This window comes from Myotis nattereri (genome assembly GCF_964212035.1).
Source record: "Myotis nattereri genome assembly, chromosome: 1".
In the NCBI taxonomy this organism is placed as follows: Eukaryota; Metazoa; Chordata; class Mammalia; order Chiroptera; family Vespertilionidae; genus Myotis; species Myotis nattereri.
In genome coordinates this window covers 188,072,451-188,087,512 of record NC_138075.1, presented here as the reverse complement: position 1 = coordinate 188,087,512, position 15,062 = coordinate 188,072,451, and the positions used below count along the sequence as shown (strand labels likewise).

General features: G+C 34.8%; 1 protein-coding gene across 4 annotated transcripts in view; it reads left to right on the top strand.

Moving 5' to 3' along the window:
• YTHDC1 (YTH N6-methyladenosine RNA binding protein C1) overlaps nt 1-14,799 on the top strand; it is a 34,982-nt gene extending 20,183 nt beyond the window's left edge. For 2 of the 4 annotated variants that reach the window (XM_081083438.1, XM_081083436.1), the window contains 8 exons: nt 2,046-2,130; nt 3,107-3,273; nt 5,781-5,863; nt 7,073-7,109; nt 7,206-7,245; nt 7,356-7,418; nt 8,795-8,929; nt 11,681-14,799. In XM_081083438.1, the coding sequence (XP_080939564.1) occupies nt 2,046-2,130; nt 3,107-3,273; nt 5,781-5,863; nt 7,073-7,109; nt 7,206-7,245; nt 7,356-7,418; nt 8,795-8,929; nt 11,681-11,905 (835 nt within the window). In that variant the 3' untranslated portion in view covers nt 11,906-14,799. Of the gene's footprint in view, nt 1-2,045; nt 2,131-3,106; nt 3,274-5,780; nt 5,864-7,072; nt 7,110-7,181; nt 7,246-7,355; nt 7,419-8,794; nt 8,930-11,680 lie in introns of all 4 variants that reach the window. The other 2 variants (XM_081083437.1, XM_081083435.1) reach the window with 1 other exon arrangement.
• The last annotated feature ends 263 nt before the right edge of the window (nt 14,800-15,062 follow it).

Here is a 15,062-nt window from a genome sequence, read left to right as displayed (position 1 = left end):
GTTTCTAAATTTTAGAAAGTAGGCTTAATTTATTTGTAGATTATTTTCGGATTCCTCATTTTCATATTCCTCTTCATTGACTTATTGGCTGTTTTACTAACTTGTTTGAAATGTGTTTAGCAAAAGAAGAGGTACAAACCCAAATTATTCCACTTACTAAGATTTTGTGCACTCTTGTACCACTTTTGCGGGGGGGGGGGTGTTAGGTACTTCTTTGGTAATTTTTATTATTTTGTGTAAGAATATTGGTCTGTTTAATTATTGTATTTTTACTGAGATCAAGTTTAGTAAACTTGATTTTTCTAGAACATAATCTATTTCTTACAGGTTCTGAAATTTATTTGCATAATATTGTCCAAGGCTGACTTCTATGAGTTGTACCACTCTTGATATGTAATGTAAGATGTATATTAGACTAAGAATCCTAATCTGTTAGTACTACCTAGTGAGCATATTCATCCCTCACCACCCACTTCCCTTATACATTCACATCACCACACCACAGAGCAAGCTACCTTGTCACTATAACTTTATGTATACTTCTATTTCCCTGTAAATGTCAGTTTTTTTCTAAGGTTTCAAAATGTATATAAAATTTGAGCATTCAATATTTATCTTTAAGAATATTCATGTAAGATTAAAATAAATGGTTATATAGCTTGTCCAGTGGACCAGCTTATTTGTTTATGCTTTTTCTTCTCCATTTTGTTTTTGCTCCAAGCCCTTTTCATTGCTTTAAATGTCGTAATCCTTCCTGCCTTACCATTCTACATAAGGCATTTTCTGACTCATTTGCCTTTTAGGCTTATACCTGTGCTACTTTTTCCTGGAAGTTTTCTGATTATTTTTCTCTCCAGAAGAGATATGACCATCACATTAAAAACAAAATAAAACTTTTGTATTCTATTTATTGTACCAGCTCTTTTATAGAATAATGGTGTGTGCTTATTTATTTATTTGATAGCTATTGAAAAAAAGAGAATGAAAACAGCTCTTGACCTTATTTATCTATGTATATTCTTTGGCTGAGCAGTTTCATTTGCATTGTAGATATACTAGTTTTTTAATTAAAGCATTTATTTAATTACTTATTTTATGCACGAATAAATAAAACCGTATCAAATGCTGTTAATTTTTTTTTATTACTCCTTGACAACTAACAGGCATTCATTAGATATTGTATTTGCTTTCAGCACCGTGCTATATTGATAAAGAACTACAAAAATAAAGCATACCTTTTTTAAGTTAGTGAGACCATTTTGCCCTATGGCTCAGAGAAGAGTTAGAATTTAAAATTATATAGAATACTGCACTATAGTATAAGTGGCATAATTAATATATGCAAATTATAGATTTGTAAGTAAACATTTATATTACGAGGCATTCTATGGATGATGGGTAATAATCGCCATATTTAAAGGGGGAGGTTACTTGAATCTGGGAAAGCAGCCCTGAACCAAGGATAGGGCATATTTTGATTCTGTATTAACTACCTGATTAAGATTCAGCTCTTTGTTAATCATTTAATAAAAAATACCGTTTTTTTGAGGACACAGAATCAAGAAATATACTAAACATTTTATATGTCCTTTCATTTGCAAACTACTTAAATATGAAGTAGATGGTAATATTATTCTTTATAAGATGATGAAACCTGGGCTTAGAGAAGTTGAGAGAGCTGGAACGCAAACACCAAATTGTCTTGGTTTCCAAGCCCATGTTCTTAAGCACTATATTCTTTTTTTTTTTTAATTTCTTTATTGTTTAAAGTATTACATATGTCTCCATCTCCCCCCCCCCCCCCCCCCAATTGACCTCTCCCCGGAAGAGTATTTTTTAGCTGTTTTTGAGTACACTCAAAGTGGAGAGTGTAGAGAGAGTGCATCTCTAAAGGGACTCTTCCTGCTGGGGAAATCAGCTCTGCCAGTCTCAGTGACTCTAATTTTTAGTACATTGAAGTCATGAGTAACATATACTACTGAACGTAGTGTAAGGTCTTTAAAGGATTCTGCAAAAGAATATAATTACTATTACTTTGTATTTAGGCGTGAATTACCCTTCACTAAGTCAGCTCATCTCACCAATCCTTGGAATGAACATAAACCAGTAAAGATTGGACGTGATGGACAGGTTTGTTTGAATTGATTCTTTAAAAAATACATTTAATTAACCCTCTTTGAGATTGAAGGACATTCTAAGCCATTTCTGTAAGAATTTGGGAGCAGGATTAAGAGATAATGTTCTTATTTGGGTTTATGATTATTATGGTTATGACTTGTGTAATAAGACCTCCATAACGTTAGAAGCCTTATTTGGTACTTTCATAATACAATTCAAGGAAATGTTTTTGGAGAGAATTAGCCTGATTTTAAATGGCTTATCATTATGTTATTATTGATATTCTGAACTTTGTACTAGTATACATTTTAGAAATACCAGTTAACATCTTTGCTTATGTTCTCTGAATGGAAGGAAGCTTTATAAAAAGATCAGTACATGTACTGAGATTTTCAAATCTGCTAATGAAATTAAAAGTACAGTTATTTAAAATAAACCCAAACCTTTGACCCTCATAGTTTCTGTAGGTAATTTTGAACCAGAAGTAATGTTTTCATTGCTTATAAGTGAAAATGTTGATCATTGGAAAATAAAACTTAACTTTTAAAAGCCCGTTGGTTAGTATGCCTTCATAGTTAATCTAATATATTTAAGGGCACTTAGTACTTTATAACTATCAAAGTTGTTAGCACACACTAACATACATGTTTTTCCTCCACTGTATTGAGTTGTATGGTTGGGTTTGTCCTAATATTTCTGTATTAATACAAAGAAATAATTTGCAGAAGGCTATTGTCTCAAAGTTTTACACAACTGCATTTGTATGTTGACCTTGGTATGTTACACTTTTTCGTTTTACCTTTATTAAATACATGAAACACTGTTGAAAGATTTAAACCTCTCAAGTTTATTGGAATCCCATGTGATCACCAACTTTGGGAAGGAAACCTCCAAAACAGTCTGTTTTTGTTCTTGTACATCATGAAAATACAAATTTATTGAAGTTTCTTTTATTTTCATCTTGTAACTTACTACTTTCCTATTCTAGGAAATTGAACTCGAATGTGGAACCCAGCTTTGTCTTCTATTTCCCCCCGATGAAAGTATTGACTTGTATCAGGTCATTCATAAAATGCGTCACAAGAGAAGAATGCATTCTCAGCCCCGATCAAGAGGACGTCCATCCCGTCGAGAACCAGTCCGGGATGTGGGAAGGTTAGAAACGTTCTTTGGACTGATAGTAGGCACATGTGTCAGAATAACATGATGGAGGAATGTGATTCGTCAAGTTTGTCCTGCGATAAAGAAGAAAGAGAAAATCCTCAAATCAAGCTGCATGGACTAGTTTGTGGCTTCATTGAGGATTTCACATGGTCACCTTGGTCTCAGTCATTTTTCAAGAGGAAAATGGGGATCTTTCCTTATACAGAAAAAATTATTTGCTAAAGAGTAATGACCAGTTTAGATTAGTTACCATTCTGATAATACAATGTATAAAATTGAAATGAGGTAGGCCTTTGTTGCTCAGAACAGGCTAGAAAGGAGGAAGTCTTTATTTGCAAAAAATGTTAATATTTTGTAAAAAGCCTTTTCTTGCAGGTGTGTCTCTGGATAAGCCTTATGAGATATGGGACTTTTATAAAGGATCACTAATATTTTTTCAGAAGATGACGCCTCATTTTAGAGGATAAAATATTTTAAGTTATGTTGATATTCAAGAGGAGCATTATTGGGACTGTCTCAAATTTTATCACCGTGATGTGTTATCCCCATTGCCAAATATTCTCTAACATGTACCCAGTGAATTCATACATCTTGCTGAGCTTCTGAAAACAATAGGTCCTTTCCAAAGGGGATCAAGTGGCCCTGGGAGACCCGGCAACAAACCAAAAAGAAGGGCTGTTGCTGTGTCTGTTTACAACTTTTCCAGATGCTGGCAGTACCTGTGGACTTAAAGTGTTTTTTAGAGGATCGCCATGGTTATTGATCACTACTTTATGAACTAAACATCATTTTCCAGGAAAAGGGGGTTTAACTTGTTACAGAATTGGAGAAGTCTTGCAAAGGACTGATTTAAGCCCTTCCACCCAACACCTTCCCCTGTATAGATTTGCATACAGCTAATCTAAAATATTCTGCTAAAGACTGTTGGATGTATGGTTGATGAGATGAAATCTTTGGTTAAGTTTCCTTTTGATGGAAACATCCTGTGGTAGGTACAGATAATCCAACAAGAGTCCCCATTTCTTTGAGCTTAAAAAGGACACTGTCAAGTAGGTAGGAGGAAACCTGGCAGAGCCCCCTTATTTTTGGCCTAAAAGGACTGAACACCAAGATGTCTTTTGAAGTTTTAAACTAAGAGGTTTCCAGTGCAATACAGTACATACAACTGAAGTTTTTACCTCAGTTTTGCAATGGACTGCAAACTATACTTATTACACCACTACACCTTCTCTCAAGCCTGCCAGGGCCTCCATATATGTATGTGGCTTACAACTTAAAGTCAGTAGTTGGACTACTATATGAACTGTTACTATCATGTTTTATACCGGTCGTAAATGCACTTCCCAAACTACAAGAAAGCGGTATGTTTATTTTTTAAACCAGCTTTTAATTTTCTTAGTCTTATTTATTGTAGATACAACTGTGTTATTCTGTTGGGGGTGGGTCTTGGGGTTATTGCAATTACAGTTTACGTGAACTTATGTTGCAAAAGTTAATGAAAGCAGTTAATATTCACAGAAATAGCTGGAAAACTAGTGATGCCAGGTTATTTGACAGAGTTTTTGATAGAGTTTATTAGACATTAAGGATAAAAAGATATTTATTACCTAAAAAACTTGGATTTTTAAAAATTTTGTGTAGCTCTTTTGTAAATGCTAAGTAAAACAAAGTGTTTTAAGTGTATTACATTAACCATTTAGATTTATGAAAGACTTAGTAAAGAGCAGCACTGCAGAGTCAAATTTCCCCTTCTGAAGCATACACTTTGGACTTCTTTTATGAACTCTGTTAAAACTCTGCCCCATTACTTGCCAGTTCTATTTTAAGACATTGTCTCTGGAAGAAATTCCTTTAATTTTAAAATGTTATTAAATACAGACTTTTTTTTATAGAATTAAGATTATCAAAGATTTCCTGTAAAGTCACTTTTTATAAGTATCAAATTTTCTGTATGATGATGTAAAAAGTATAATTTTGTGCAAAGCAGAAGAAAAATATTTAAGAAATTCTTAATTTTGTTGAGATTTATCCTAAAATGACGTTAGTAAGTTTAAATATATAGATTTTAAAGTTACCAATTGTGTAATGATGATAGAGTTTTTTTTTTTCCCCCCCTTTTTCACCTGAATGGGGACTTTATTTGGGAAAGTGTATGGATTGTTAAACTGGATATTTATTTTAGTTTGAGGTTGGTTCATTCACTTTTGTTTAGAGTACTAAAATGTGATTTATGTATTTTGAGCAGGGTACTCTTTCCAACTGCCTCATCATAGCGTGAGGATTGAAGAGATATCTGCTTCCAGCAATACATTTAAAGATTGATTTATAGTAATATGAGGAATTAAAATTTAGACATTTTAAGATTATTTGTTTATCACAAATTTGGGTGTTAAAGTAAAAAATGGGCAATCCTCTGTACTTCTGTCAGAAACTCTTACTTTGCTATTTCTTCTCCCAGCAGTTTTTGGTTTAATTTCTAATATGTCTAATTTGTGTAGGCGTCGACCAGAAGATTATGATATTCATAACAGCAGAAAGAAACCAAGGATTGACTATGCCCCTGAGTTTCACCAGAGACCAGGTTAATATTTTATAATCCTGCAGATATTTGACTTAAATTTCTAACCACCACCACCACCACCACCACCACAGAAACTTGTGATGTAATGTGTAGTTTTAAAAGTGAGAAAAATAGGACATGACTACTTAAACTTTAGGAAATTAATGATAGTCCTTACCTAGTAAAACATCCTCTCCTTTATTAAGGTTGAATAAGCTATTCTAGTGTGACTCATGATCATAAATCTGTTAATTACCTGAAATTGCTAATTTATAATTATTGCACAAGATTAGGTGTAGTTAGGGAAAACAATCTTATACTCCTTATGCTTTTTAGTCCCTATGATATTTAGTATTTCATGTGACATAGCTTTGATTAGAAACTGAAATTATGCTTCATTTTTCTAAGTAAAAATCTTTAACTTCATGTAATTAGAGAGGAATGGGAAATATTTTATTTATAATCTGAAAGCCAGTTTTTAAGTTAGTCTTTTCCTTAATGGAATTTAAACAAGTAAAAACTGTATTTATGAGAAGATATTATCTTAAACAGTGTTACATTTATAAAGATTAGCAGTTTGGGAATTGCTGTTAGTGAGCATTATTAGTGGCTTGATAAACCTTATTCTCCAAAATGGGATATTACAGAGAGTGAAATTAATTTTTCTCCATTAACATGGCCACGCAAAATGTTTGTGTTTTAATTTGCTGAGTCCATACGAAAAGAAGGTGGGAGAGAATATTATCACCATGGTTCTTTCATTTAAAATGTATACATCTTTATTTTTGCAATTTTGTTATTCCCTTTAAGTTTACATTTTTTAAAAGTATCCTGTGGTTGATCTAGCAAGACGCTGTATACTCAGGTAGAAGGTAAACATTTGTTTTAAAGAAATTCTATTAACAGTGTTCTCAAGATACTTTCTCTGCCCTTTCTTATGGTGCAGAATGAAGAAATTTTCTATCTAGTGAAATTGGGGTATGGATTTAGAAGATCCAAATGAAAACATTTCTAGCAGTTTATAATTCTATGGTATCAGTAAATTATTACTTCCTAGATTATCATGCAATCTAAGAAGAAAATCCAAAAAGTGGAATAATATAATTATAGTATCACTTAGTAGCATCACTGTATTCATGGGAAGAATTGAGATGAGTGGTAAGGAAGGTTTAATTATGATGCCATAATAAATATAAATTTGATTTACTAAAATGCTTGATGTTTGAACAGGGTATTTAAAGGACCCACGATACCAGGAAGTAGACAGGTAAGTTGGGTTCACTCTTGCTTAGTTTTGAATTACATTCTTGGAACTAGTTTATGAATTACCTGAATTTAGTTTCACAAATCTTATTCCCAACAGACGATTTTCAGGAGTTCGCCGAGATGTGTTTTTAAATGGGGTAAGCATTTCACTTCATGTATTAAATGTACATAAAATCAGGATCTGATTTATTTTGTAGTTCTGGGTTTGATTTCTATTTGTTATTGACATTATCATCTTTTATTTTAGTCCTACAATGATTATGTGAGGGAATTTCATAACATGGGACCACCACCTCCTTGGCAAGGAATGGTTTGTATTCTATTTTTGCAAGTTATTTAACTTTATTTGCAGTTTCATATATTTTGAGTGCTTATGTGGAATATGATTGTTAACAGTTACCAATTAAGAGACTTAAAATATATATCTTTGGTAGTAAATAATTGCATGCTGTTTTTAAAACTAAAGACTAACAAATGATTTGATTTGTGTTAATAGCAGACTTAATTGATAAGGATTATGGTTTGTTATTGTAGTGGCTAATGGTGTAAACTCTCCCTGGGTTCATATATCTTAACTTCTAAATTCTGACCTTGGGCAAGTTTTATTTCTTTTTTAGTTTTTCTTGAGTGTAAAACTCAGATATTCCTTCATTCTTTGGCTCATCAAACTAATATTTATTACCCCCTCTCTGTAAGGCATTGTGCTTGCTCTGGGTATACATTGGTGAATGAAATGGACATTATAACTATCCTTGTATGGCTTAAAATTTAATGGAGCACTGTCAGTTTCATAGGATTGTGGAGAAGCTAAACTTACAGAATACATGTTCAGTAAGCTTTTCATACAAAATAAGATTAATTAAACCCTGTTTCTAATTTTTAATTTTTTTCCTTTAAGAAAGCTGAATATTATTCTTAGAGTATATTTTAAGGTATTGAGGATAGCTGAAGTATTAATTCCCAAGATATAAAAAATTTGAAAATTTAAGTATTTTTTCTTAACCTTTTAAAAGAAAAAAAATTAACACTTAATGATACTACATACAGATGAATTACGAGGTTCTTTCTTTTAGATTCTATGAAAATTTTAAAAAATAAAAATATTTAATAACATCTTGGCACTAACAACGAAAGTGACCTTTGATTTGCCCTTAATTTATTAAAAGTTCATTACCTCCTGAAGGTTGGTTTTTTTGTTTGTTTTTAAGACTAGGTTTTTACATTGTGGTTACGATGACTGATTCTAGAGCCAGAATGCCTCATGTTGTGCCCCAGCTTCACCCTTAGCAGTGTGATCTAAATCAAGTTACCTAATTAGTTGGTACCTCAGTGTCCTCTTTTGTAAAATAGGAATAATAGTACCTATCCCATAGGGTTGCTATGAGAATTAAATGAGATGTGTAAAGTGCTTAGGATAGTGCCAACTCATAGTATGTAAGGGATCACTATTTTTATTAGTATTTAAAGGATATGGTATAAAAGTATAAATATTGAATCTTAAAAGGTGTAATTAGAGTTTAGAGTTTATTACAGACATAATTTCAACAAGCAAATAAAGGGTATTTTGAAGAACCTTTATACCATCAAAGTAGATCAAATTATTTGTTTGGGGTGGGTGGTTTTTTTATAAGGATATTTGGTACATGCTTATCATGCTTATGGAAGTGGGCTTTTTTTTTTTTTTAGGCTCCTTATCCTGGAATGGAACAACCTCCACATCATCCTTACTATCAGCATCATGCTCCACCTCCTCAAGCTCATCCCCCTTACTCAGGACATCATCCAGTACCACATGAAGCAAGATACAGAGATAAACGAGTAGTAAGTGCATGAGAAAGCAAAAGTGAAGGAACTACTTAGAATTCTGTAAATAATTTAAATATGGAGGCTACGATATTATGTTGAGTGGTGTTTCATATTCTTACTGCGGACTGTTTTAGAGTAATTCACAACCTGTTTTTAAAGTGGCCAAGCCCTTTGGATTATTTAAATAGACTATTTCTTCTGATCAAACACAAATTCCTTAAGTTAAGGCAACTCCTACATACAACTCTTAGGTAATTTCTTAGGGGTATATAGTATACCAGGATATTTTCTTTCTATACCACTGCCTTTAATTATAGATGTGTAATTAATATTATTGCAAATAAGACATTTTTAAAAAAGATATTATTGATTTCAAAGAGGAAGGGAGATGAAGAGAGAAACATCAATGATGAGAGAGAATCATCGATTGGTTGCCTCCTGCATGCTCCCTACTGGGGATGGAGCCCGCAAACTGAGCATGTACCCTTGACCAGAATAGAACCTGGGACCCTTCAGTTCGCAGGCCAACGCTTTATCCACTGAGCCAAACCAGCTAGGGCGCAAATAGACATTTCTAAGCTTTTTGTATATTCTGACTAAATTAATTTTCATAGGACAGATGGTGTATATTTAGTTAATAGATAAATCTCCAATCTCATTTAGTCATTTGTTCCTATCAAATTTTGTTAAAACTAGTACCAAGTGAATTGTTTCATGTCTATCTTTGATTCTTAGACTGATGCTAGCAAATAACAAACATACTAATAAATGCAACAGAAGGAGTAAATTGTACGTTAGTAGTTACTGGTTCTAATAATTTCATATGATTGATATGAAAGCTTTTTTTATCACTTCAAAAAGGGATAAGTGAAAAACAATCTCTAGTTTGAGTTTATTGGGTTTTTAGTATACTAATCATAATCAGACTGATTTTGTTTATTGAATGGTATTCAATTTTTTCCCTGATAGTACTTTTATTTTTAAAAGTGAAGTTGTTTCCTGGCACTTGTTAACACAATTTCTCTGTATGTAAATTTGGTAGCCTTACCAAGGGTGTTTTGTTAAAATAGGATATACAGTTTGAAATTTCACCCACCAATACCTACCTCCCCAAATAAATATCCTTTTTCTTCCCACTTGGGTGAAGAGTATGTACATTTGAGAGGGTCAATATGCCCAGTAGTTTCTACCCTACCCTGGCTTTGAGATGCTTTCAGCTGTTGTCATTTATTTCCTTATCCCATAGATTTTTCAGCCTTTTTTTATCTCATGGCACACATAAACTAAAATTATGCGGCATAACAAAAAGTATATTTTTTGCTGACCTGACAAAAAAATATTAGTAGGTATAATTTTTATTGCTTTACAAAAAAAATAGTAGTAATAATAATAATAATAATTACCTTTTTGTTCCAAGGTGACTTTTTAAAAAATGAGGTGCCTATACTTGTGTATAAGGATTTCTGGTACCAAGAATTAACCCATCAGATAAAACCTTATTATGTGACATGACCAATAAGATGCAACTTTATATATTTTTTTTAAATGTGTTTTTATTGATTTTAGGAGAAAGGAAGGGAGAGGGATAGAGGGATAGAAACATCAAGGAGGGAGAAACATCGATGGGCTACCTCCTGCATGCCCCCACTGGGGATCAAGCCTGAAACCCAGGCATGTGCCCTGACTGGGAATCGAACTGGTGACCTCTTGGTTAATGGCTCAACCACTGAGGCACACCAACTGGGCAAGATGCAAGTCTATTATATGACCTATATTTTTATGGTTCAAGACAGGGCACTTATGGTGGATGGCTGTTGTTGACATTTTTTTATTTGACGGTCTAAGGGAGAAGAGGTCATTACCCCTGACTAAATAGGTATTGCAAGTTTTAAGGCATACCAGTTATAAATCACTTCTTATTAGGACCTTTAATAATAAGTTTAAGAATCCTAGCTGACTAATGTTTATATGATACTCACATATATGAAAGGTAAGGTGGAATTATGTTTTTTAATTTGCTGGATATTTATGCTGACTTTGGAAAAGTCACTAAGTAAAGGTGAGAAGTAAGAGTAGAAAGCTAGAGCAGGGGTCAAGCTTAGAATTACTAACAGTGACCACTTGCATCTCACTTAGATGGTTGTTAATCTTGTCCTCCTCAGCCTTTTGTATATTACTAGCTTTGTGTGGAATAGATTCCAGAATCTTACCTGAAGTACATATTTTCTTAAAATTCTATCAAATTTCATAAATTGTCATCAACAGTGGTTTAGTTGGAAATCTGGATTGTGAGAATTCCTAATTTCACTTTAAGAGGTTAGAGTTTGGTTCAAGTTAGCTTGTAGAATCAGAGGAGGAAATTATCAGTAGGGTTTACCTGTTACAGGAAAACATTGATGACATTTAGCATTATTGTCAGCATGTATGCATGATGTGGTTGATGGTCATTAGTAGGTGATTACTTTGGCCTAAATCTCATTTAAAAGGATTGGATGGAAAAGACATTAAAGTTACATTTGGAAACTGCATGAAATGATTTTTAATGAGATAGGTATAAACCTCTGTTGTAGGTATTGAATTAGGTAAAACCTCAGAGTCCTGCTTTTAAATGTCAGAATTACATTCTGTGAATTACATTCTTTGAATTACTGCATTAGTGCATTTCTCTAGATTCTTTCTTTCTACAAGATGATAATTACAAAATAGTGACTCAGATATTCCATTCAATTTTTGACATACCTAAGCAATTTCTTTTACCTTTTCTAGCATGATTATGATATGAGGGTGGATGATTTCCTTCGTCGCACACAAGCTGTTGTCAGTGGCCGGAGAAGTAGACCCCGTGAAAGAGATCGGGAACGAGAGCGAGACCGCCCCAGAGATAACAGAAGAGACAGAGAGCGAGATAGAGGACGTGATAGAGAAAGAGAAAGAGAACGATTATGTGATCGGGACAGAGACCGAGGGGAGAGAGGTCGATACAGAAGATAATGAGCTTTTGGAAGCACTGATTGTTTAAAGATAAAAAAAAAATCTTGTATTTTTTTTTTGTGTGTGTTTACAAGTAGTAAATTTATTTTCAGCTGTCTACTTAAAGTTCATTGTGTAGAAGGATTTATTATGACTCTATTTGTTCCAAGCATGCAGTATAATAAGAACTGGAAAAACTCAAATCCTCCAAAAAATGCACAGTTGACAATTTGAGTTGACACTTTTATTGGGGGCAAAATGGAACAGTCCACAAATGTAGATATTGATTTATTCTCCATAAATGTTCATCTACTTATACTGTGTTCATCCTAGCGTTATTTTTTTGTTTGCTTTCTCTCCTTTGGATTTTGATTGATAACTGCCATGATATTTTGCTTTGATGTGTTTCTACATGTAGTTGCACACGGTTCAGTAAAAATGCTGCTATCAAGTATGCAATTATTGAAGTATGATGGTTTGACTGTATGGCAGTGTTGTAGCAGCCTCTTGGTTTCTCCCTTTCCCTCCTTTTTTAAATCTTAAGTGACTTTTTATTTTTCTTCAGTCTTCAATGATGAGAGCAATATTATGAAGACATTTCGATCTAATTTTTAATCTTTTTCAATAAAAAAATTCCTATGTTCAGTAGCATGGTTGATGCTATTGTTTAGCCTTCCCCTCCAAACTAAACATTGGCTTGGAATGTTCACAACTTGCTTGTGTGGCAGCAGAAGATAATTCCCACATTCTACATTGCTACTGTTTTGTATAAAATAAATTGGTAAAGATTGACAATTACCTGTTGTATTTCTTTCTTGTCTTGATGAAAGTTTGTTTTCTTATGCATTGGTAGACATAAAATAATGTTTTGTGTTTAGTAATTGTAGGAAGTTGTTTGCCTGTTTTTGCATATTTTGCCAGAAATGATTGACCTGAGCCAATTACATTAAAAGTTTACTTCTATTTCTAGTGTAAGAACTAATGATACACAGTGGAATTATGTTGATGTTTTGTTTAAGCATTTATCTGACTAGAGGCCCAGTGCACAAATTTATGCATGGGTGAGGTCCGGCCGGCAGGCTCGGCCCCAGTCAGGGCAGATCGGGGCTGGGCCTGTCTGGAGGAGATGGTGGGAGGTTGGCCGGCCAGCCCGCCCCAATTGGAGCCCGATCAGATCTGGGCCAGCTTGGGGAAGGGGCCACGGGCGAGTGTCCAGCAGGCCCTGCCCTCAATTGGTGTTGGGGGACCAATTGGGAGTGGGGTCAGCCATGGGTGGTTGGCTGGCTGGCCCTGCCCCTGATTGGGGAGAGGGGCTGATTGGGGTGGGGCCATGCAGGGGGAGGGGCTGCAGGAGGTTGGCGGGCCCGGCCCCCTATTGGGGTGAGGGAGCGATCGGGGTAGGGCAGGTTGAGGGAAAGGGCTGTGGGCTGATCAGGGTGGTGTGAACCCATCAGGGGTAGGGCCAGCTGCAGGTGGTTGGCCAGATGGCCCCACCCCCTATTGGGGTGGGGCTGGCTGGGGGGCTGTGGGCCTATCATGCTGGGGTGGGCTGATTTGGGGTGGGGCTGCCGGGGAGAAGGCATTTGGCAGGCCGGCTTGCCCTTGATTGGGGTGAGAGAGTTGGATCAGGGGCAGGCTGGCAGGGGGAGAGGGCCACAAGGTTGGCTGGCTGTCCCCACCCCGATTGGGCCAGTTTGCTGGCCACAGTGGGCATCATAGCGACTGTTCTTTATGGTCATTACAGCGTTAGGGTCGCCGGCTTTTTATATATATTTAGATAACATTTTAGGATCTATTCTGATCACATGATTGCTTATTTCAGGTTTTCTTTCCTAATATTTGTTTAAGAGAGCTAATTTATGGATGTTTTTCTACTTTTAAGATGTAACCCTCTTAATATTTACACACTTTAAGTTCACCATTAATTCCTCCCAATAGAAGCAAGCCATATAAAAACAACCACATAAAACAGTTTAAGAAAGATTTTTTTGCATTTCAGTTTCTTGGGTTATACCTGAAATTTTGGGCTTTCTTGGGTTGAATATTTGAACACTTGGCATATTTAAGTATTTGACCACTTTTTTTTTCTGTTTTTATAGTATTATAATTATGCTCAATTTGACAATCTGTACTTATTGGTCCGAACAGGGGAACCCAGGAACTTCACTCTTGAAGGATATTTAAAACAGTTTGATTCTATGTTCTTACTGTAATCTTTTGTATATATAAAAGGCTAATATGCAAAGTGTCCCCTTGGGAGTTTGATCACTCACTATGACATGTGCTGACCACCAGGGGGCAGTGCGGAATGAAGGAAGGCCCCGGCCAGCAGCCAGAAGGCTCCAATCGGGCCTGATCGCGAGCCAGGCCTAGGGACCCTACCTGTGCATGGATTTTGTGCACCAGGCCTCTAGTTTAGAATATTTTCCCTTGCATTCACTAGTCTTTTGAGGTTTTAATCAGCTGTATTCTGATTATAAAATTATGCATTGTGATTTTTGTAGAAAATGGTATTTTTATACAAGATGGATGGAAATATTTTCTGCATTTCAGAAGCCTGAAATTGTTTGTTTTGTTTTGTTTTTAATCGTTGCATGTTTTTTAATTACAGTTGACATACAATGTTATCTTAGTTTTAGATATATACCCCAGTGATTAGACATTATATAATGTATTGATTATCCCAATATATCTTGTATCCATCTGACACCATACATAGTTATTAGAATATCATTGACTATATTCCCTATGCAATACTTTATACCCCCATGACTATTCTGTAACTATCAATTTGTGCTTAATCCCTTCACCTTTTTCACCCCCTCCCATCTAGCAAACATCAGAATGTTCTCTATATGAGTCTGTTTCTGTTCTGTTGTTTTATTTACCTATTTGAAAAATAAAGCCTAAAGATTTATTTTAAATCTCGAAGTGTGGCAGAAAGGAAAGAACATTTAACTGAGCCACGCTGCGGGGCATGTTAGGGAGATTTTTGAGTTCTAGGTGTACCAGTTAATGTGAATTTTGCAATCAAAGAAAACATAATTTAAAGAGAAACATCAAAAGTGCTTTATTCAAAGTAATTTCCATCGCTAGCTACACATTTCCCCTATCTTTCAGGTAATTTGTGGATACCGTCCCAATAGAACTTGTTTTGAGGCAACCCATTCAGAGATCC